Consider the following 22,364-nt stretch of genomic DNA (forward strand, 5'->3'; position numbering starts at 1 on the left):
TCACACCCCCTGGGAGTGGTTCATCACCCTGCTGGCCCTAGGGGCTCTTACTGCCAGGGGGTGGGTGGGGCCGAGGGAAGGCATGCTGCAGCATAGCCAAGAGAAGAACACCTGTTTCCTGAAAAATAAGAAAACTTTACCTATGAATAAATAAAAGAGAGTGATAAGGACATAAAGAACAAGACAGAGGCCAACCAGGGGACTCTGAGTGACCAGGGATGCTATTTAGGACTTCACGACATTGTATCACGGGAGTGAAAGCAGTGAATGACAAGTGACTGGCTCATTGGTGAGTCCAGTTTATTAGTCCCTTCCATGTGCTACCAAAATCTAACACTGACAGAGTGCACCTCTGCCCTGTGGGAGACCAGTAACAAAGTAACAGTGCATGGGAGGACAACAAAGTAACAAAGGGGGAAATAGTAACCAATGGAAACAAAGGGGTGAGGAAGGATGAGAAATCTGAGGGGTCCACTGTGGATCCCTCCCCCTCCTTTTGCTTGGGAACATGGGACATCTGGGGAGCTGGCCCCAGGCTTGCTCAGCTTTATCTACTAGGCTGCCTGTGTACATCACTCCTGCCCCCTCCTCCACCCCCAACTTGCAAGGCCTCAGCCCCTTGTCTCATTGGGACCACTGAGACTTACATATCCTGTGTTGTGATCATCCATTTACTTCTCTGTCTCCTGCTCCAGACTGACATGGAGCCTTGGCACCTTGGCTTCTATGTGTGTGCCCGGCTGCCAAGCACAGACCAAGTATCCTGAAGGGGTTCAGTGAGCACAAGGGATGGGGGGAGAGAGGGGAGACAGCTGATTGAGGCTGGGGGTGGGGGTGGGGGGTGGGGAGGAGAGCCTTGACCCGGATTCCCTGGCCTGTCCAGGAAAAGCCACTCTGTCCTCCTCCATCAAACACTTCTCCCAGGAGATTGCATTTCTTGTCAGAATGTCTCATGAAAGAGTCGGGATGTGAGTTGAATGACAGGCGGGGTGGGCGCTGCCTGATACCTGAATGAACAGAATGCATAGTTGTGCTGGCAGCAGCCAGTAAAGCAAGCAGGCGTGCACTTCTATTTTAGGAAGGGCTCCCAGGTGGCAGTGATGAGGAGATACTGGGGACAGACGGGGGACAATATCTGGTCCGAGTGAAAGGGTGAGGCCTTGGAGCAGGGAGGGAGGAGGGGTCCAGGGTGAGCCACGTTTCATGGGAAGGAGTCAAACGTGCTGGCAGAGTCAGTGAAGATTTCGAGCCACCCCACTTTCTACCTTAGGATCTCTGCCAACAGTGGCTCGGCTACCGAAGCAGGGATCTCCTCGCCGGAAGCACGGGCGGGAAGCAGGGTGTGCGGTCTCGGAGTGAGTGCCAGAGGTCAGGGGCGGCCTTGGCGCGGCGCCACCTGCGGGGGCCGGCTCGCCTGCGTCCACACAGGTGGAAGAGCCCGTCGGGGCCGCCGCTGCGCCCCGCCCTCCACGAGACCCCTGGCCCGGAGGCGCGGCCGGGCCGCACAGACCTTTACTGACAGACCACTGCTCGCCATGGGTTCCGGCCGCCGGGATCTCTTCCGCCGAGCCAGCGGCGAGGCCCAGGCCCAAACCCAAGCTCACACCGGCCGAGCGGACTCAGATATGCCCCTGACCGCCCTGCCTGAGCCGCGCTCCCTGAGCCGCTCTCCTCCGCCCTGGACCCCCGCCCTGGCCGGGGAGGCGGGGCGCCCAGGCGGGCTTCACCAATTAGCGGCCTGCGTTCGAATCCGCGTCCTGGCGCGGCCAATCGCGGGCTCCCGGAGCCTGCGGGTGGGCGGGGCCAGGGGCGGGGCGCAGCGGACAGGCCAATGGGAGCGCCCGGTGCGTTTGAAAACTCAGGCGGGCGGCGGGGCGGGTCTGCGCCTGCGTGGGGCGGCGCGCTGGGCTGGCGGGCGGCTTGGGCGGCAGCGGCGGCGGCGGCGGCGGCGACGGCGATGGGGAGCGGCGGCGGTGAGCGCGGGGCGTGGGCGGCGGGACCGCGCGGGGAGCCGTCTCGAGACTGAGCAGGGCCGGCTCGAGCCCCTCGGCCCGGAGTGCGATTCATCGCGGCGGCGCCCGTCGGGCGCGCGGTTTAAATGCCCGGCGGCGCCCCGGTCCGTGAGAAAGCCCGCGAGGGGCCTGGCACCTGCCCGAGGCCGTGAGCACGGCTGCGGTGTCAGTGGTTATTACCGTGGCTGTTAAGCATTTCCGTGTCTGTCCTAGAGCAAGGGAATGAGGGAAACGTAAAATCCCTGTAATCTATGGGACTTGGTCGCCCAGCATGTACGTTTGGCTTTCGCAGCAGGTTAATTGCTGATGGGAAGACCCAGGTGAAGAGCGAGTGGAGGGGGCAAGAAGTCCTGCGGAGCGGGTCATGTAGGTGCAGAGCAGCCATCTCCTGTTGGGACTGGAGGGAGGAGAGCAGCTAAATTGTAGGCGAGGGGCTCCTGCCTGAGAGCTTCTCGTTTGTCTGCTTAGATGAGAAAGGAGTTGCTGGAGTTGAAGTTGGAAGGACTCCCTGTGGAGAGAGACTCAGCTAGGCAGCTCTGACATCCGCAGAGCTGAGCCTGGCCTGGCCTCCACGTCCAGCCTTTGCTTCTCTGCAGGGCTGACCCTCCTCGTTTGGATTTGAAAACCAGACTGTTCAAGTCCACAGATCTTTATTGAACATGATGCGTTTTAGTCATGTGTGCAAATAGAAGCAAAGAAATCAAGTGTCCGAGGGGCTTCCCTGAGAGTGAAATGCAAGGAGAACCATCACCAGCGTTGGCTGCTTTTTTCCCCTTCCTGGTCGTCATCTGGGCTCTGGATCATGTAACTTGGCTAATGGAAAGTTTCCCATTAGCCAAGTTACATGATGACCTGCTATTCACCATAAATATTTATTGAATATTTGAAAGAATGAAGATGTCTTCTTTAATTCATATACTACTACTCCTTTATTTAGTCTTTGAGACTAGAAATATGGCTGGTTCCTTTTGTGAGGTAGGGGACAGTAACTGTTAAGTCACCTTCGGATGTAACTTTTCATATTGTCACAAATCCTTTCCACACATCGCTTAGACCATTCTGATTTTTTTTCCTTAAGTGATCCACTGTAGGTGTGCCAAGTGTTTCTGTTATCCTATAAAGCGAAGAATAAGAAGGAGACCCCGAAACCTAACCATCTTGAGTCTCCCGGAAGATGTGCTCTTTCATATCCTGAAATGGCTTTCTGTTGGGGACATCCTTGCTGTCCGAGCTGTAAGTTGCCAGATGAAAATAGTGTCAGCCCAAGCATTGTTGGTTATACCATCAAGACTTCATGTTCTTAAATGTCGAACAAAACTTTGGCTACAAAAAGGGGCAGAGGAAACAAGGATGATATTGTTAATAGATGCTTGAGGTTCTGATTGCAGGAAAGCTGAAACGTAGCACACTAAGATTTGAGTCTGTTTGTTGCAATGTTTATTTGAACAGAAAGTACTCTTTATCTTGGTGAAATTTGCATCACTTAAAAAATAGTATTAAAAAGAATAAAAGTATATTCTTGAGGAGGCCGGCCCAGTGGCATAGTGGTTAAGTTTGCGCGCTCCGCTTCGGCGGTCCAGTGTTCACAGGCTTGGATGCCGGGCGTGGACGTATGCACCACTTATCAAGCCATGCTGTGGCAGGCGTCCCACATATAAAGTAGAGGAAGATGGACACGGATGTTAGCCCAGGGCCAATCTTCCTCAGCAAAAAGAGGAGGATTGGCAATGGATGTTAGCTCAGGGCTAATCTTCCTCACACACACGCAAAAAAAGTATGTTCTTGAGGACAAATCCCATGTAACATTTAGCACTGAAAGGGACTTTAGGAGTTATTTTGCAGATATTGGAACTGCATCCTCACTTTGAATGACTTAACCAAGGGCATACAGCAAATTAGTGGGAACATTCCAACAAAAACCCGCTTCTCTGGCTCCCACAGCCGCCTCTGTTGTCCATGGGTGCTGACTTTTCAATGGCAGTGGGAACTTGAGCACTTAAAATACTCAGCTGTGCTAGGGCCCCAGCCTGGGCACCTCCTACTTCTGCCCAGGACAGAGGCTCCGGGTCCTACTTGAGGCTGCTGTTACGTGTGTCAGTCTTTTCCAAGAGACCCTGTTGACCATCAGGCTCCAGCCATGCTCCCACTAGCAAGGCCCCAGATAGAGAAGCACAAAACAGATTTGTGTCCTGCCTGCTGCGGTTAGAGTCAGTTTCCCTGACCCTCAGAGGTCTTACAGCGGTGCTGTCCCCTTTTTCTCAGCCTAGTGCTTATTCCCCCTCCCAGGACCACCATCCCCACCTTTAGAGCCGCAGAGAAACTTGTTTTGGGGCTCTTTTCTGTATTCAAAGCAGCTGTTACTTTGATACACAGAGACTGAGGGCCTTTACTATTGGGGTGGGGAGGGAGACAGGAGACGCTACATCTGTCTATGCCCTGTCTTCAAGAGCTCCAGGAGCAGGGCTTCCAGGAGGTCCCTTGATAATCCCCCCTCACCCCACCCCACTTCCATTGTTCTGCAGGTGCACTCCCACCTGAAGTACCTAGTGGACAACCACGCCAGCGTGTGGGCATGTGCCAGCTTCCAGGAGCTGTGGCCTTCTCCAAAGAACCTGAAGCTCTTTGAAAGGTATCTCTGCATGCTGGGAATGGCTCGGTTTTCTCCTGTCTTTGAGTCCCCCTGGTATGCCAGCCCGTGTCCCAAGGCCTGACCTGGAAACGATTTTCCTCTTGCTGTTGCCCCCTGCAACGCCTTATCCCCCCAGGGAGTTACCGAGGGCTGTCGACCTCACTCATCTAGTCATATGACTTCTAGCACAGTCATCAGTCATCCGCACCACCAACACAGGCCTAACTCTCGTTAGTCACAGTGGTGTTTCTGAAGGGTCCCACTTGGGCTGTGACCCGTCCCACATGACTCAAACGCAGGTCACCTGTGTGTGGAAAGTTTACTCAGCCCTCTTTTCTTTTGGTCAGAACCATGTGAGTTAAATCCTATTGCGTTTCACTCACTGGCTCATCCCACCCCCCTCCTGGAGTTGGGACCCAGAGGGAGGGCCAGAGGGTTTGTGAGCCCCACGGCCTGGGAGCCCCAGTGTGCCAGTGACTAGACCCACCACCGTGCCAATGGTCCTAAGCAGGCCATCTGAGACATAATCCACATACCAAACAATTCACCTACTTAAAGTGTGCAACTCAGTGGATTTTAATATAATCACAGAGTTGTGCAACCATCAACACTATCTAACTTTAGAACATTCTCATTACCCCAGAATGAAACCCCGTACCCATCAGCAGTCACTCCCTCTTTTCCCTGCAATCCCCTAAACCCTAGGCAGCCACTAATCTGCTTTCTGTCTCTATGGATTTGCCTATTCTAGACATTTTATATAAGTGGAATCTTACAACATGTGGCTTTGTGACTGGCTTCTTTCAGTTAGCGTGTTTTCAAGGTTCATCCATGTTGCAGCATGTTGTGGATAACTGATGTTTGACTGCATTGCCTAAAAAATTTTCTGTTCAGAAAACAAGTATTCTAGTATCAAGTGCTGTAGTGGAACATAACCTCCACGGAATAAAATTGTATGATATTTTATGTTCTAGGGCTGCTGAAAAGGGAAATTTTGAAGCTGCTGTGAAGCTGGGCATAGCCTACCTCTACAATGAAGGCCGTAAGTCCTTGCAGGGCTGGGTCTGGTCTCCTTCCACTTGGAATTGACGTTTTAGAATAAGCATGAGCCCTTCCCAGTGTTTAGTTGCTGTTCTTGCTGTGTCTGGCAGTCTGCCTTACCCTCTCCTCAGGAGCTTGTGCTCTGAGGTGCCCTACTAAGGGACCTATTGATGAACTTTGATTTTGTAGCTTGGGAACATTACTTCTTGTTTTTAATGAGCCCTTTAATTTTGATCTGCAAAGAATGACTCTGAGCAGAGACTCAGAATGGAGGCTACTCAGGCAAGCCAGCTGCCCGCCCTCTGTCCAGTTAACATTGCAGCCATGTGTAAACACTGGCTCCTCTCCTTGGCCACAGTTCCTATGTGGAACTCAGGGGCACTGGTCAAAGTGTGCCTAATTCCACAAGGTGTCAATAACGCAGGTACCCAAGTCTCCAAGCAGGAGGTGGGTACAGCAGGTCAAAGCTGGCCTGGTGCCTGGATTCCTTCACCCCCAAGAGGCAGGTGTTCCTTGAAAGAACCTTGTGCAGCCTTCTTCTCTCCCAATTCCTACTTGTCTGCTTAGCACACCAAGGAACTAGCCTGCAGTCTGTCCGGGCTCCCAACCTTTGGGATCACTGCAGTTTTTCTGCTTCTAAAAGATCTGGTGTCTTGCTGAGAGATGGCTCCTGCACGTGACTGGTTGACAGGTCTGGTGTGACTGATAGAGATGATGAGCAGTCCTCTTCTAGGCTCAGGAGAGCAGCAGTCCTGCCCCCACCCTCCCATCAGACAGTGGTTCCCAGAAATAATTCACAAACCATACAACTCACCCATCTAAAGTGTACAATCCAGTGGTTTTTAATATATTCACAGAGTTGTGCTGCCATCACCACTGTCTAATTTTGGAACATTCTCATTACCCCAAAAAGAAACATGGTACCTATTAGCAGGGGGTCAGACAGTGGTTCCCAGCAGAAGGGAGGCTGGGCATATGACGCTTCTGTAGGGGAGCACCTTCCTTGACCCTCAGAATCCAGGCTGCTGGAAGGACCCCAGCAGGAACACATGATTCACAAAGTAGGGGTAGAAAAGGAGGAGCCCCATCCCGGAGGACTCTTCTCTCTCACGTTGCACTGCAGTGAGCTTAAAGTTTTAGACTTTCAAACAAAACTTGGAGAACTTTCCACATCCGTCCTCCAGAGACATCCCTGGGTTACGTTCTGTCTGTCTCCGCAGTGTCTGTGTCTGATGAGGCCCGTGCAGAGGTGAATGGCCTGAAGGCCTCTCACTTCTTCAGTCTCACTGAGCGGCTGAATGTCAGTGCCGCTCCTTTCATCTGGCTCTTCATCCGCCCTCCGTGGTCAGTGTCTGGAAGCTGTTGCAAGGCCGTGGTTCATGAGAGCCTCCGGGCAGAGTGCCAGCTGCAGAAAGTGAGTCCTGGCAAGGAACACCCGTGGGGCAGGTCATGCTAGGCAGTCCCAGCCCCCTAGGGTCCTGGGAAGTAAGGAAACCTTGAGGGGGAGACCCTTTGGACCAGGTAAAGTCAGCGACCTAGGGGCAGTGGGGGCATAGAAAATCGAGAGTGTGGACATAGGAGCCTCTGGGAACTACCCAGCAGGAGAGGCGGCCTCAGAGCTGGGGGTCGGGGGAATCGGATGCAGAGCTGGGCTGCAGACGCATTGACAGCTGAAAAGACAGGACTGAGGCTCCAAGAAGCAGTCAGAGCTGAAGCCTGGAATCAGAGAGGGCGCGGGGAAACTGGGCAGGGGCCACAAGGACACGCAGCCTGAGAAGGGTGGCCCCCTGGAAGTTCTCTCCAGTGATAATCACACTTATTTCTCCTCTTTTTTTTTTAGACTCACAGAGCATCCATACTGCACTGCTTGGGGAGAGTGCTGAGTCTCTTCGAGGTGAGTCAAGTTGTCCATCCCACTTGGACTCTGTGTTGTTTGACATGTCCCTGGCCCAGGTGAGCACAGAGCCAGGGAGCACAGCGGCTCGCATTTCTGTGCTGTCCACCTTTCTGGCAGCCACCAACACCGAGGACCAGGAAGTAAGTGAAAAGCAGCAGAAGGGGCCATCCACGGTTCAAAGCCAAAGCAAGGCCTGCCCGTGAGGGCCACGTGGAGCCGGGCAGAGCCTCTGCGTGTGCCCCAGACCATGGGCTTTTTTGTTGCACGGCTCTGCTACTGGCAGGCCTCTCCCGCTCCTCACGCAGACCTCTGACACTTGAGAAAGCTTTAATAAGCTTTGTGAGGAACCCGCTCTGCAGCAAACGCAGGGAAGGTGGTGGCTTCTGGTGACGTGTGCCGACAGCAGTAGGGAGGGACACTGAACATGAGGGAGGAGGTGGAGGAACCCTGGGAAAGCCTCCAACATCGTCATCCAGGGGGTTCAGTGTGGAGGGCTGGCCCTCCGGTGGCCCAGAGCTGAGCTGGAGGCCTGCAGGCCAAGCCAAACTCAAACCTCCTGCAGGAGAAAGCAGGGCCTGTGAGGACAGAGCTCAGAAGTTCGCTTGCCAGGTTGGTTGTCAAATTGTATCTTTAGAGAAGTGGTTTCTACTCCAACTTAGTTAACTCATTTTTATCAAAGATGAGAACAATGCATGTGATTGCTTAGAGGTACGGAGGGAGACGGAGATGGTTAGTAGAATGATTTAGCAGAAAGTAGAGGATAAGAAAAGAAGAAACTGCGCTTGGACTTATTCTAGGATGAAGAGAAAAAGAAGCAGGCCCGTGACCTGTTTGAAGAGTCTGCTAATCAGGGATGTTTGACCAGCTCATACCTCCTCTGGGAAAGTGATAGAAAGACGGACGTGAGTGGACCCGGGTCTGGGGGCAGGAGGAATTATGTTGGCCAAGGGCATAGTCTCCAAAGTGGCCCTTGGACGAGGTTCTGTCAGCATGGGGGATCCTCGTACAGCTTCTGGGCCTTCAGGAGCCGCTGGTCATTGGGCCACTCTCAGCACTTTCCCAGAACGACCACTGTCACTTTGGGGATAAAGGGCTGGGAAGAAAGCGTAGCCGGAGACCCTCTGTGGGTGTTGGGGGATATTTAAGAACCGCACGGGTCGGTTCTGAGTTTCTCCAGAGACACAACTGTATAAAGACATGGTGACTTTCTCCTGTTGACAGATGTCAGATCCCGGACGATGCCTCCACAGCTTCCGGAAACTCAGGGACTATGCTGCCAAAGGCTGCTGGGAAGCGCAGGTGACGCAGGAGCTGGGCTTTCTCCTCACGTCTCCTCTCGTGGGGACCATGGGGGCAACACTGCTTAGGCTCCCACTCAGGAGGCAGTAAGATTGGCCCAGGGCTGGAGCCAGGTCTTAAAGGAGTTTAGTTCTGGGGTACACGGGGAGGAGAGCCCGGAAGTGCTTCCTTCGTGTCTGCCCATCTCCACCCCATTGCCTCAAAGCCCAGTGCCCCTAAGCCAGCCGTCCAGCCTCTTGATTTCTAAGTGCTTGTGGACTACATCTGCTATCAAACTTCATACCACTCCCTAAAGTCCTGTAGGTAAAGCTTGTCTCGGCAGCAGGACCTGAGGCTCCTTAGAGCAGATGGCATGTGGAATGCTGTCCTAGTCTCTTGATTTGACCTGTTCACCAGGTCCTCCAGTGTCAGAACCAGGACATTAGAGCTTTGTAGTTGGTGTTCTCCAGATGCTCTGCCCTTGCTGCATATTCTCTAGGTATTTCTGAACTTGGGTGTATTCTCCACAAAACCAAGAAGTCACTCAGAGGTTGGAGAGAAAACAAGTTCCTCTGGTGTTATGAAGTCATGGTTTTGAGACAAATCAAAGAAATCCAAGCAGGTAGAAGCTCACTCTTGCCCCCCCACCAACTGGGTGGTTGAGAGTCATCTACCATCAAAAGCGGGGGGAAAAGCACAGAGCGGTAGCTGGCCCAGCCTGACATGTCACAGAGCGCTGTAATGTTTAAGTTACATTTGACATAAATGTCCAAAAAGGCAGTCAACAAATTTACAGGAAATATAACAATGAACAATGTGGTTCCATCTGAAGCTCAGACTAATCGGTAAGAATAATAAGACCCTGATAGATGTTCAGAGGGCCTCAGTCCACTCTCAGAAAAGAGGAAATACATACAACTGGTCAAAACACGGGCCAGGTTATAGACCTCACTGCTAGTTGAAAGCGCACACGTTTAAACAAGATTGTGACTGATCATATTAGCAAATTATATATCTATTATAACTCAGCAAATATATATAGCAAATTATATACATATATACACTCTGTGTGTGTTTTTGAGTGGATAGCTAGTAACTTCTGAAATACACATTTTTAACAATAGCAGTTTTTGCTGGCAAAGATATGATGAAATAGTGTTCCTACTAGTGGGCGTGAGAGTCGGTGCACTTGGGCACAGGTAGCAAGCCTCAGCACAGCTGCTCCTGTGGATTGAACATGCGGGCAGACTGGAACAATTCCAAATGGCTACACTAAGATGTTCCCTAAAAGGAAGAGCAGGTGAAACACGCTTACAGATGTTTCCTATCAGAAGGACCACGTTATGGTTAGGTGGGCGGGGGAAAGATAAAATGTATGTACACTGTGATTACGAATGCTATACATACTGTTACAAATGCATAGAAAAATCTAGAAGGAAATATATAGAAATGGTTGATAGTAACCATCTGAGGGCTTAGTGGCTGCCGGTGGGTCCTGTGCAAAATGCTCGACACATCTTGTTAATCTTCACATCCATTTGCCAAAGCAGGTGCTGTTATGGTGTTTCCTGAAAAGGGAAACTGAGGCACGGAGAAGTTCCCCCACCTTGCCTGTGGTCACACAGTGACCTGGGTTTTAAAGCCAGGGCATCTGAGCCCCCAGCTAGCTCTTGGCCACTTTGTTCTGCAGCTTCTCCCAGAGTATCTAGCTCTGGTAACTGGGGGAGAACAGAAACAAACCTAATTCTGTTAAAAAACCATTGGCAGGGGCCAGCCCCATGGCATAGTGATTAAGTTTGGTGCACTCTGCTTTGGTGGCCTTAGTTCACAGGTCCAGATCCCAGGCGCGGATCTATGCCACTCATCAGCCATGCTGAGGCGACAACCCACATACAAAATAGAGGAAGACTGGTACAGATGTTAGCTCAGGGCTAATCTTCCTCAAGCCAAAAAAAAGAAAGATTGTCAACAGAGGTTAGCTCAGGGTGAATCTTCCTCACCAAAAGAAAAGAAACCGTTGGCAGAAGACTTAAAATTGGCTGAGGGGCTGAACCAGGGTGGGAAGGCAACTAACATTCCATCATGCGCCTTTTGTCCCTTTTAAAATTTTTTATCATGTGATTTATTACTTATTTCAAAAAATAATTAAAATCTTAGCCATAGCGGTTCCAGAAGGCTTAGAAGGTGTAAGTAGGGTGGATGTGGATGCATGCGTCTTCTACTCAACAGCCCTTCACGTTTGGAAATAGAAAACCTGAAAAGCCCACTGCTTCGTGCTCATGCTGATGTCTTTCCTTCCTCAGCTGTCTTTAGCCAAAGCCTGTGCAAATGCAAACCAGCTTGGGCTAGAGGCAAAAGCTTCCAACGAGATAGTCTGCCAGCTGTTTCAGGCCTCCCACGCCGTCAGTAAGCAGCAGGTCTTCTCTGTACAGAAGGGACTCAACGACACAATGAGGTGAGGGGTGGGAGGCAGAGTGACAACTGGTCTCCGGGGCAGAGGGAGCTGTCCATTCTGTTGCACCTGAGCTACCTGTCACAGGGCATCGGGTGTTGTCAGCCCCACCAGCTTCCCCCGTTCAAGTGTGTGTGTGTGTGTGTGTGTTTTCTAAACCAGTAATGCCTGAGTTATCCAGGACTTTGAAGAGAAAATATCCCACATAAGTGTCTGCTCTCTCCAGTTTTCCTTTTTAAGCCTCAGAATGTGTTAAATCATCTTAAACATCTTTCTGAAATGATGGGATTCATATCCCTAATTTCTGAAGCCAAAACCACCTTTTCTTTACCACCTCTTCTGTCCTCAAGAGGGGCAGGTTTAAACCTCAAGCACTCGTGCTGCCTTCTTCCTCCTAGGAGAAAATAGAGGCCTGTCTTCCTCCCTTGTCCTCTCTCCCTTCTCTGCCACCTCCATTCCTCCCTTCCCCCCATTCCACCACCTCAGCCCCATCCTTCCCTCCTTCGCTCCACCTATGGAAGATGCTTCTGTCCGGGCTGACACCTGGAGCCCATCCCTCTTGGCGCAGAATCCTGCTGCATCCCGGTTCTTCTCTCTCCTACTTCCATTGTCTCCATCCCCTCGGCGTAAAGATGAGTGTCTCCTCTGATTGTTTGGAAAGGCATTCACCATGCTCGGGTGTCCTTGCCATTGCTCACTGCATTCTCTGTTGATGGCTGTGTCCCTGGCCCCAGGTTTTAGCCCCCTCAAGGAGGGGCCCCATGTCTGTCAGCTCTGTCAACCGTGTCCTCTGTCAGGGTTGCTGGGTGACTGAGAAATCCAGCGCATGAGCTCTGCATCCCACTTTAGCTGCGTTCCTGGCTCTTTGCTCCACTGCGGAGGGTTATGATAAATGACCCTGATGGGTGAGCTGTTCTGCGGAGAGAATACGGGTTTGCAGGAGGGCCAGAGGTCTTGCCACTGTTGAGTGACTTTTCTCTGCCTATGATCCATCCCAGCCCTACAGAGCAGACAAGCCTTGCCCCTTTACCTGGTGGGTCCAGGCTCATCCAGTGCCTGGGGGGCCATGGGGTGTGGGGAGGCAGGGTACACAGATATGTGAGCTTACCTGCCTCCCAGGACAAAGTCAGGAGATGTGGGGCCTCCCCAGCCCCCTTGGACACGATGTCTCAGCCTTGGACAGGTTCCAGGGTAAACCAACGATGCCGCAGATGGCCAGGTCACTCCTTCGGGACAGACAGGCCGGGCAGGATGGAGTATGGGACACTCGTGAATGCTCGTCTTAGTTTTCAGGGGTGGCGTTCTTTGTAGGTACATTCTGATCGACTGGCTGGTAGAAGTCGCCACCATGAAAGACTTCACGAGCCTGTGCCTTCACCTGACCGTGGAATGTGTGGACCGGTACCTGCGGAGGAGGCTGGTGCCCCGGTACAGGCTCCAGCTGCTGGGCATCGCCTGCATGGTCATCTGCACCCGGTGAGAAGCCCCCCGAGGCCGGGCCCACAGGATGGTGCACAGCGTGCTGGCCCTGCCCAGTTCACCGGCTGGCTTTTCAGTGAAATAAGCCTTCAGTGTCCCACCTCGTTAGATGGGGGTTTTAATTTTAGGGAGTGCCCAAGCCCAGTAGTCCTCCCCACGCGGGGACAACAGAGCTGACCCTCAGCATGTAGGTGGCCCCTCGTCCTGGCATGCAGTCTCATGACCCAGAGTGTGGTCTCGCTTGGGCAGGGTCAGGCTGGACCCCTCTTCCCCTGGCCCCTGAGGGTGACGTGGAGACAAGGGAGGGTCACAGTTGGCTGCCCTCCTCCGGGCCCTCCTCCTGAGATCACAGAAAGACTGCTTCTTGGCGGTCAAGTTCTCACATCTGTGTTGTCAGAGACCTGCAGTTAGGGGTCTCACATTCCCCACTCAACTCCCTGAAGACCCCACTCCAACCACACAAGACGGGGTACATTTTTCTCGCAGGGCAGCCTGCACGCCTGACAGCTCTGACTTTTCAAACTGGACAAAATCCACCATCCTTGAACAATTCTGTCTGCCCCGGTTTTGCCTTTGGAAGCAATATGGACGGTGATTCTCACCAAACATCTTGCATTTTCTTGTTTTCTTAAACCAGACGTCCCCCGCCTGGTCCACCATGTCCCCTGGGCAGTGCTTTCCAGACCACGCGTCCTTAGCTGTGAGGCTGGGGATGAGGGCGGGCCCACCGCACACAGTAGTGTGAACACAGAGACCGATTGCTCTTGTATGCAGTAACCCAGAGGCAGAGAGTTCAGGCTTGTGTTATTGGGATTGTTTCTCTGTTTCATGAGGTCACCGAGGAGCCCCAGCTCCTGTCTTACACTCTCTGCCACACCCCCCGCCCCTAAGGCCACGGTGTCCACCTTTGCAGTGAGCTCGGTCATGTGGCCAGGACAGGAGCTGGGAAGTGTGGTCCCTTTGAGTGGCTGTGGAAGCAGGGTCACATGACCCCAGACAGAAGCATGTTCTCAGGGTCAGCGAGCAGACTCCGCGCACTGTCCAGGCTCCTCTCAAATGTGATCTTGGAACCCAGCGTTCCAGGTCCTCTCACCAGAGAGGGCTGAACAGACAGGGCCCCTGCCTCCCTGGATCTAAATGGCATAATTACGTTCTTGCAATCTGAGACCAAGTTACTGGACCACAGAATGGCTGGCAGAGAGATAATAATTGCTTTAAAAAAATTTCAGAGGCTGGGATGCCCCCACCTCCACTCCAAGTGCAGGGCTCTCATCGGCCCCACTTGCATCTCATCTTTTTGGCACCTGTGGTCCCCGCACCTCCCGTCCTCTTTCTCAGTCAAGCTGACAGCAAACGTGGGAGCTGCAGAGTCTGCAGGGCAGAGTGGCCACGGGCTTGGCCCCGGTCCGGCCTTGCTGCGGGAGGTGCCCTGGACAGGCCGCTGGACCAGTGTGTTCCCTGGTAGTTGGTGCTGGTGGAGAGTAGAGAACAGGGTGACCACCTGCTTAAGGGACAATCAAGATTTGTGTGGCCAGAGCCCATGCTGTGTTCAAACCTTCTAACAGCCTCCAGTTCTGGTTCTGCTGGCTCACCTGCATAAAACCTGGGTTTTATACTCACTCCATAGAAGCTGACGTAAGGCAGGGCAAACACTCATCCCTCAGATCATTAAGAGGATTGATCTATCACGTCATTCATGGGTGCCTTTTGCAGAAACATCTGCGTGCCTGGCAGTCCAGCCACTCCCACTGCCGCTAGTCCATGGCACTAATCCCTCTTCTTTTCTAGCCCCTTATGACAGGGTCATATTACCTTTTCAATCCCCCTCAGTAGCCGTGGGTAGCTGGGTCCGCTCTTGACTCCCCTCTGTCACTGAGGCCTAAAGCTATCGCCTCCACTGAGGGAAGTGGGCTCAGTGCTCAGATCCCTTCTTGACATTCCAGGTTCATCAGCAAAGAGATCCTGACAATCCGAGAGGCCGTGTGGCTCACAGACAACACGTACAAGTACGAGGACCTGGTGAGGATGATGGGAGAGATCATCTCTGCCCTGGAAGGGAAGATTCGAGTAAGTGGCCATTTGCTTTTTCCTTTTAAATCAAAGTTGAGGGGCCGGCCCGGTGGCTTAGTGGTTAAGTGCGCGCGCTCTGCTGCTGGCGGCCCGGGTTCGGATCCCGGGCGCGCACAGACGCACCGCTTCTCCCGCCATGCTGAGGCCACGTCCCACATACAGCAACTAGAAGGATGTGCAGCTATGACATACAACTATCTACTGGGGCTTTGGTGGAAAAATAAATAAATAAATAAAAATTAAAAAATAAATAAATAAATAAATCAAAGTTGAAGTCATGCGAGGGAGTGGGAGGAGCCAAGTGCATCCGCATGGCATTGAGCTTTCCTGCTCTGGGAAGTCCTCCTGGACTCAGAGGGCACAAGGCCACGGCTACATCTCATCACTGCATGCCGTGGCGTCCAGCATGAACATCGGTCAGGCCAGACCCCACGCTGGGCCATGCTTTGGAGTGGTGTTTCCAAGAACCATCTAACCCATTGAGTGGGTATATGAGCCCTGTGTCTGCTGAGACTGCATGTCCATCTCCCTGTTCCATCTAGGTCCCCACTGTGGTCGATTACAAGGATGTCCTGCTGACACTGGTCCCCGTGGCACCAAGAACCCAGCACCTGTGTAGCTTCCTCTGCGAGCTCTCCCTGCTGCACACCAGCCTGGCCACCTATGCCCCGGCCCACCTGGCCGCCGCTGCCCTGCTTCTGGCGAGGCTGACACATGGGCAGAGTAAGGAGCCTGCCCTTTCAGCCAGCCACTCAGAGCACAGGCTGAGCCCGGGGCCTAGGGGGTTCCTGGAGTCAGGACAGTGCTCAAATACGAGAGGGATGGAGGGAGAAAAAGCAGTGTGCCCATTTCATCTAGAGAAGGAAACACCAGAATGGACTAAAAGCCGTTCTCTAGGGGTGAGGTCAGAGATGGCTCTAGCTTAAATATTTCCCACACTGTTGACAGTGATCACGCATACTTTTTATATGGGGCCTTTTCAACTCTGAGCTCTGGGAAGCTCCACAAAAGAACCATCAGGGCTGTGGGGTGTGAGCAGGTGTCAGAACAGCCCTGTCATTCCTGCTTTCCTCCTCAGCCCAGCCCTGGACCACTCGGCTATGGGACCTCACCGGGTTCTCCTGTGAAGACCTCATACCCTGTGTCCTGAGCCTTCATCAAAAGTGGTAAGTCTAGGGGCCAGCCTGGTTGCATAATGGTTAAGTTTGCACGCTCTGCTTTGGTGGCCCGGGGTTCGCAGGTTCAGATCCTGGGCGTGGACCTACTCACTGCTCATCAAGCCATGCTGTGACAGTGTCCCACATACAAAAAAAAAAAAAAAAATAGAGGAAGATTGGCAACAGATGTTAGCTCAGGGCCAATCTTCTCACCAAAAAAAAAAAGAAAGAAAGAAAAAGCAAAGTGGTAAGTCCGTAAATGGAAGTGAGTCCTCCTACCCAACCTCTGTTGCAGAGGGTGTGTCCTCAATACCATGAGGAATGCACTCTCAGGGGAGGGTGAGGGCTGTCAGTTCATATACAGACCTGCCCCACAGTGAGTTGTATGTCTTGCAGTTGACATTTAAAAATTCCAGAGCCATGTTGCTTATTTCACATGTTTTTCACGTTGGATGTGTGTGCAGCAGCTCCTCCCAACCCAAACCTAATTCTGCGGGCAGTGGAACGTAATAGAGAAAATGAGGCTGTCTCCCCGACCCGTGGTAGTTTCAGTGGGGGGCAAGTTGTCCTCTAGCTCAGAGGTTGGCACATACCGGGCTGAGTTTGCTTCTTGCTGCAGCCCTGTCCCTCTCCTCCTGCCTCAGCTTGACTGGCATATGTGCTCCTCCCACTCCTCAGTCCCACTCACTCTAGTCCCCACTCCCCTCGCCCCCACATTTAGCATATGCAATCTGCTAAAGCCCCCAGTGACCTCCACCTTCCTCTTAAAGCCACATCGCCTCAGCATCTGCTGCCTCAGTGTCCCCTTCCCCCTGCACGAGGGAGGGTCTGATCATCCTTCTTTCTGCCTCTTCCAGACTCTCTCTGGGAGGCTTAACCACTTCCAGGATTCAGAACACATCTGAACCCCAGACCCACGTGCCAGCTTGTCCAAGCTGGATCCCCTCTCTTCCCTGGGCCGTTCCTTCTCATAGATTGCATTTGGTGCTAGACCTTGGGCCAACCCTAGCGGCTCTCAAGGCCAATGCATTTTCTTCACACATCTCGGGATCTGGTCCCCTCAGCTTCCCCCAGTGGCCTCTGATCCTGAGCCTGTCCCTTCTGCTTACACCTGGGATGAGATCAGAACTCTCTGGGCACCGCCCCAAATCCCTCCAACCAGCCCCTTCTCTGGCCCATCTGCTGCTTCCCCCATCTCCCTTGCCGTGCTCCAGCAAAGGGGAACCCGTCAGCTTAGGGGCTAGCATGTGCTTGGGCCCACATTGTTTTCTCCTGCAGTGCCCAGACCTCGTAGCTGATGGACAGAGAGCGCAGGTGACAGTTGACGGGTCAGCGTGTGTCTGACCCCACGGCTGCTCGTGCTAGGAGTGCAAATAGTCGTTCCCTGATGCTGGCTGCCAAAAGTTGTTGCCAGGCTGTCCCCCTACCCACTGGAGTTATTTTCTTTTTCAAACAATAAATTGGAAGATAAATTGGAAACATTTATTTACAAATTAAACTTTTCTTAAGTGTATAATTCAACAGGCTGCTAGTATATTCAGGGTTTTGCAACCACCACCACAATTAATTTTAGAACATTTTCACCACCCTCAAAGGAAACCCTGCACTCCTTACCTATCACCCCCTCCCCTCCAGCCCTAGGCCAACGTTCATCTGCTTTCAGTCTCTATGGATTTGCCTGTTCTGGACAGTTCATAGAAATGGATCCTACAAGATGTGGCCTTTGTGACCAGCCTTTTTCACTACGTAATGTTGTCCACTGTAATGATATTCCACTGTGTGGACAGGCCACATTTTGTTTGTTCATTTGTGCACTGATGGACATTGGGGTTGTTTCCACCTTTTGGCTGCTGTGAATAATGGCGCTGTGAACATTCCTGTACAAGTTTCCATGTGATGTATATTCACATTTCTCTTGAGGAAACACCGGGAGTGGAAGTGCCGGGTTTTAGGTGCCTCTGGGTCTATTTGAGGAACTGCCAGACTGTTTTCCGCAGCGGCGCCCTGTTTACCTCCCATCCCTGGGCTATTGTTGCAAGTGTGTTGTCCCCTCTCACTTCAGTGAGTGGAGGCTCAAACGGGAGGCTCTTGGGGTGGGCATGCCCATGCCACCTGTCCCGGCGCCCACACACGCAGCCCCCTGCACGGCGCCCGCTGTCCTTCACATGTGCTTCTGTTTGCAGCTTCCATGATGATGCCCCCAAGGACTACAGGCAAGTCTCTCTGACTGCTGTGAAGCAGCGATTTGAGGACAAGCGCTATGAAGAGATCAGTCAGGAAGAGGTGCCACCCTCCTTCCCTGCCACCCAGGCGTCTGATCGGGGTGCTGGGATGGGGATGGGCCCTGCTTGCCCCTCTCTGACCCCTTCCTCTGACCCCGTCTTCTTCTCAGGTGCTGAGCTACAGCCAGTTATGTGCAGCTCTAGGAGTAAAACAAGAGAGCCTAGAACCCACGTCTTTCCTCAGCAGGGGGGAAATTCACGCCTTCCTCAGCTCTCCCTCTGGAAGGAGAACCAAGCGGTGAGTAGGCCCCGTGTCTGTAACGGTGCGATGCAATGTTGGCTCCTGCGTGCCAGGCTTGCGTTCCCTCCTGACCCCTGCAACCATCTGAGGGGCTCCATTACCTACCCTGTTACACAGGGGGCTCCTAAAGTGTAGCAAGGAGAAGCAGCAGATCCCACGAAAAACAAAGCTGGGGTTGAATCCAAGCCTCAGGCCCCTGGGCCTAATCTCCACTATCTGCAGCCCCGTCCTCCTTTCTCCCACCCGGCTCTCTCTTGCTTTAACCTAGCTCCCTCTGAGGGAAGATAGTCTTGAGCACAAGTTGAACCCAGCTCTGGCTCTGGCCCTGCCACACGCCAGTCTTGTGCCATCCTGGGCCGCCCTTCTCCTCAGTGTTGCTCCACTCCCGCTCCAGCTGTAACCTGAGTAGTGTCCTCAGCACTTTCCTTGCTCCGCCCTGGTGTCCACCCTCTCCCATGTGTGTCCCATGTACTACTCCCTGTCTCTCCTATCTCAATGTCCTGCCTGTACCACCTGAAATAACTTCTCCTCCCGACCTCACCCACCTGAAGAACTCTTATTGATCCTACAAAGTCTAGGTGAGCAGGACCTTCACTGTGCTGCCGACCTTGCCTCTATGACTCTGTGCCATGAGCTTCCTGAGGGCAGGCACTGGGTAGCTCTGTTGTCCCTGCTCACAGCACACTGGGGCAGGCCAGGCAGGTCCCTAGGACCAGGCTGGCCTCCCAACACTGCCACCTGTGACCAGATTCCTGGCTCCCCTGCCTCACAGGAAGCGGGAGAACAGCCTCCAGGAGGACAGGGGCAGCTTTGTCACCACGCCCACCGCAGAGCTGTCCAGCCAGGAGGAAACGCTGCTGGGCAGCTTCCTGGACTGGAGCCTGGACTACTGCTCTGGCTATGAGGGTGACCAGGAGAGCGAGGGCGAGAAGGAGGGCGATGGTGAGTGCCACAGCCATGAAGCCACCCAGGTGCTGGGCCAGAGGGGACAGTGGGCAGGAGGGCAGCTGGCGTAGAGGACCCCCTGGCCTTACCTGCAGGAGAACACGTCTAGACACAGGTAGATATGAGAGAGCAGAGCCCCTGGGACACCACAGCAGGGGTGGGGGTGGGGAGGGATGTTCTCCTAGCCCACGGGGAGGAGAGGATTTAGGCCAAACCTGTTTCCAGCTCCAACTGGGCCTGTGTTGATGGAAGGACCTCACCAGGGCAGGGGAAGAGGGAGAGGTCCTGTCTGGAGTTCACAATAAAATCCTTCCAGAACATTGTGTGAGATGTGCCCCCACCACTCTGTTGGGCTCTTTGCCTCACGCACCCCTCGGGGCAGGCTGCAGGAGGCTCTGTCCCCATGTTCTCAGGTAGCCGTCTGCACAGGAAGCCCAGCTCAAGCAGTTTCTAGCAATTTTTCCAATTGCTTGCTTCTCTGTCCACTCAGGAGATTAAGTAAATTATTAGATGGCCAGTTTGTTGTCATTTCCTACTGTCTCCCAAGTCACATAGGGTGCCACCCCAAGCTTGAAGGAGGCACTTCACCCTCAATTTCTTACCCAAAGGAGAGCAGCACTGTCAGGCGAGGTCCAGGATGTGTGGCCAAGAGCCACACCTGTCCTGGCTGAGAGCTGGACCCTGGGCCACCTGGGGTCCTGACTGGGCAGGGGGTCACCTTGATGCTCGGGCTGTGGCCTGACTTCTCCCCTGATGTCTCCCACAGTGACAGCTCCCAGCGGCATCCTCGATGTCATGGTGGTCCACCTGAACCCAGAGCAGCACTGCTGCCAGGAATCGAGTGACGAGGAGGCCTGCCCGGAGGACAAGGGACACCAGAATCTACACACCTTAGTGCCAGGAACCCAGACACCTCAGACCCCAGGGCCTGAGCCCTCTCTCTGCAGCAGGAGGGAGCCGGGCAAGGACATCACGACCTCAGGGTACTCCTCTGTCAGCAGTGTGAGTCCCACAAACTCTGTGGACAGCAGCTCAGGGGGCCCTCCCCGATCTACCTCAGTGCTGTCCCCAGGCAGTGACTCGAACACACAGCCTTGCCACCATCACACCAAGAAGTCATGTTTACAGTGTCGTCCCCCGAGCTTCCCAGAGAACAGTATTCCCCAGCAACAGGTGAAGAGGAAAAACCTATCCGCCCACAGCGTGGAGGGGGAGGAGGAGATGAACTTGGGCTTCTGAAGCTGTGAGTGTGTGAGAGCTTTTGCCACAGTGAAGGTTTGCTGAGGGAGGGCTGCTGTTGTGCAAGTGAGGGGTGGGGGCTTGTAGACCCCCGGGGGCTGTCGCACAGGGAACGGAGAGGAGAACTTGGAGCACTAAGTTTCCTTCTCCAGGGGAGTCAGTCCCGTGTGAGCCAGCAGAATGTCTAAATCAGAACAAAAATCTCAGATCCTTCTCTTTGGAAAGTTTAGATTCAAAGTAATCATGCCACACCATGTGGAGCCTATTTCTCTGTCCCCTCCTGTGTCCGTACTGTTTTCTCCAGGAAGCTTAAGCCCACATCCTGATCTTCCCAGCCCCACTGAGCCCCATCCCAGGAGCCGACAGCCTTCACTATTGAGAACACGCGTGACCAGGTAGCCTGGCACAGCTTACCCCTCCCTGCATCTCTCTGATATTGGGTTCCAGGGTGAGCTGATAGCCCTGAGCCCACCACCATCCCCGAGCCCACCTGCCCGGGCATCCGCTCCCTTCCTCACTGAGTGGTGGGTCCCAGAGTGAAGAAGCCAAGCCCTGCACATCAGCGTGGACTGTGTGTGACTGCCAGGTGTGAGGGCCCTGACCTTTTGCAGGCCAGGGCCTTGATGTCAATGGCCACAGGTTCCCTCCCTCCCACACTCTAGCTCATTTTAGAAATCTGTCCTTCCTCCCGGAATGACTCGTCTGTGTCCCCGACAGATGGTGTTCGTAGGAATGTCTCTCTTTGCGCTGAATTTCTGGGCCATTTCTTTTCCTGTCTTTATTGGCATCCTTCATTCTTCCTCTAAGATGAAAACAAAAGAAAAATTAAAAATAGAAGGTATTACATTAAAAAAACAAAAGATTCTTAACATTATTTAGGCCTAACTAAAAAATGAAACTCTGATTCAAATCCCTCATTGCTATCCTGACACGGTTTATGCAAAGAGAATTTTCCCAGAGAGGTTAGCCAGAAAAAAATTGTGTCATTTGTAACATCTGAGGTGACCAAGATGCCGAAGAGCAAGATTCAGAGGACCTGTCCCTGCCTGTGGGTGAGGGTGGATCTGCTTAGGGTTACCAAGAATAATGAGCTGCAGAGACTCGGACGCCCCCAGCAGGGGCAAGAGCCAGAACACCTAAGGGATCTGCCAAACACTGACCCTGACCTCTCTCCCCAGCTGGGTTGACCACCAACACACTCGCCCTGCTGTGATAGCTTTTGTCCTCTCGAAATGTCAGAAAGAACCACTTGGCCCGTGAGGAGTGTCCCCCAAATGCTCTTGAACCAGAACTACAGGGACATGGAGATGCTGACTCCATGGCAGCTTTTCTGGGTGCTTGTTATGTATGTGTTGATGTCCCCATGTGAGCTGTCTTTTTGCTACTGTAAGAATCATGACCACCCTGGGTGGGGCATGGTTGGGGTGTGAGGGGACCTCGGCTGTGGGATTGCAGACCTGTCCTGTTGACTGTGTGCCCCTGGGTATGTGTGAGCCTCAGTTTCCTCGTCTGTAAGATGGGACAATAATACCTACCTCACAGGGGTGTTGTGAGGATTAAATGTGATGAGGATAGTGGCAGCCGAGTATCTGAACTGCCTCATCTCTGTCCATGACCCTTATCAAAATCTCAACTCTGGATG

General features: G+C 53.1%; 1 protein-coding gene across 2 annotated transcripts; it reads left to right on the top strand.

The window, feature by feature from the left end:
- Positions 1–1,902: 1,902 nt before the first annotated feature.
- CCNF (cyclin F) lies at positions 1,903–22,307 on the top strand. 2 transcript variants are annotated; one of them, XM_004438161.3, is made up of 17 exons: positions 1,903–1,973; positions 3,091–3,245; positions 4,535–4,641; positions 5,616–5,683; positions 6,903–7,096; positions 7,523–7,576; positions 8,377–8,481; positions 8,801–8,878; positions 11,161–11,312; positions 12,621–12,785; positions 14,732–14,855; positions 15,401–15,581; positions 15,937–16,024; positions 18,199–18,298; positions 18,408–18,535; positions 19,311–19,480; positions 20,250–22,307. In XM_004438161.3, exons 1-17 carry the CDS (start codon positions 1,958–1,960, stop codon positions 20,720–20,722), a joined length of 2,358 nt encoding a protein of 785 aa, XP_004438218.1. In that variant the 5' UTR covers positions 1,903–1,957; the 3' UTR covers positions 20,723–22,307. The 2 variants fall into 2 exon arrangements, with proteins under 2 accessions (XP_004438218.1, XP_087305583.1); XM_087449457.1 differs by lacking the exons at positions 1,903–1,973; positions 19,311–19,480 and adding an exon at positions 2,206–2,378 and having other exon boundaries at positions 20,250–20,471.
- The last annotated feature ends 57 nt before the right edge of the window (positions 22,308–22,364 follow it).

This window comes from Ceratotherium simum, chromosome 26, assembly GCF_057802395.1.
Source record: "Ceratotherium simum simum isolate JZ-2026a chromosome 26, ASM5780239v1, whole genome shotgun sequence".
Classification (NCBI taxonomy): Eukaryota; Metazoa; Chordata; class Mammalia; order Perissodactyla; family Rhinocerotidae; genus Ceratotherium; species Ceratotherium simum.

Bases quoted from the DNA above. Each gene is read 5' to 3' on its own strand.
- CCNF (XM_004438161.3), top strand. The intron at 15,582-15,936 runs GTAAGGAGCCTG...TTTCCTCCTCAG, and splicing joins GAGGCTGACACATGGGCAGA to CCCAGCCCTGGACCACTCGG. The intron at 19,481-20,249 runs GTGAGTGCCACA...TGTCTCCCACAG, and splicing joins GGGCGAGAAGGAGGGCGATG to TGACAGCTCCCAGCGGCATC.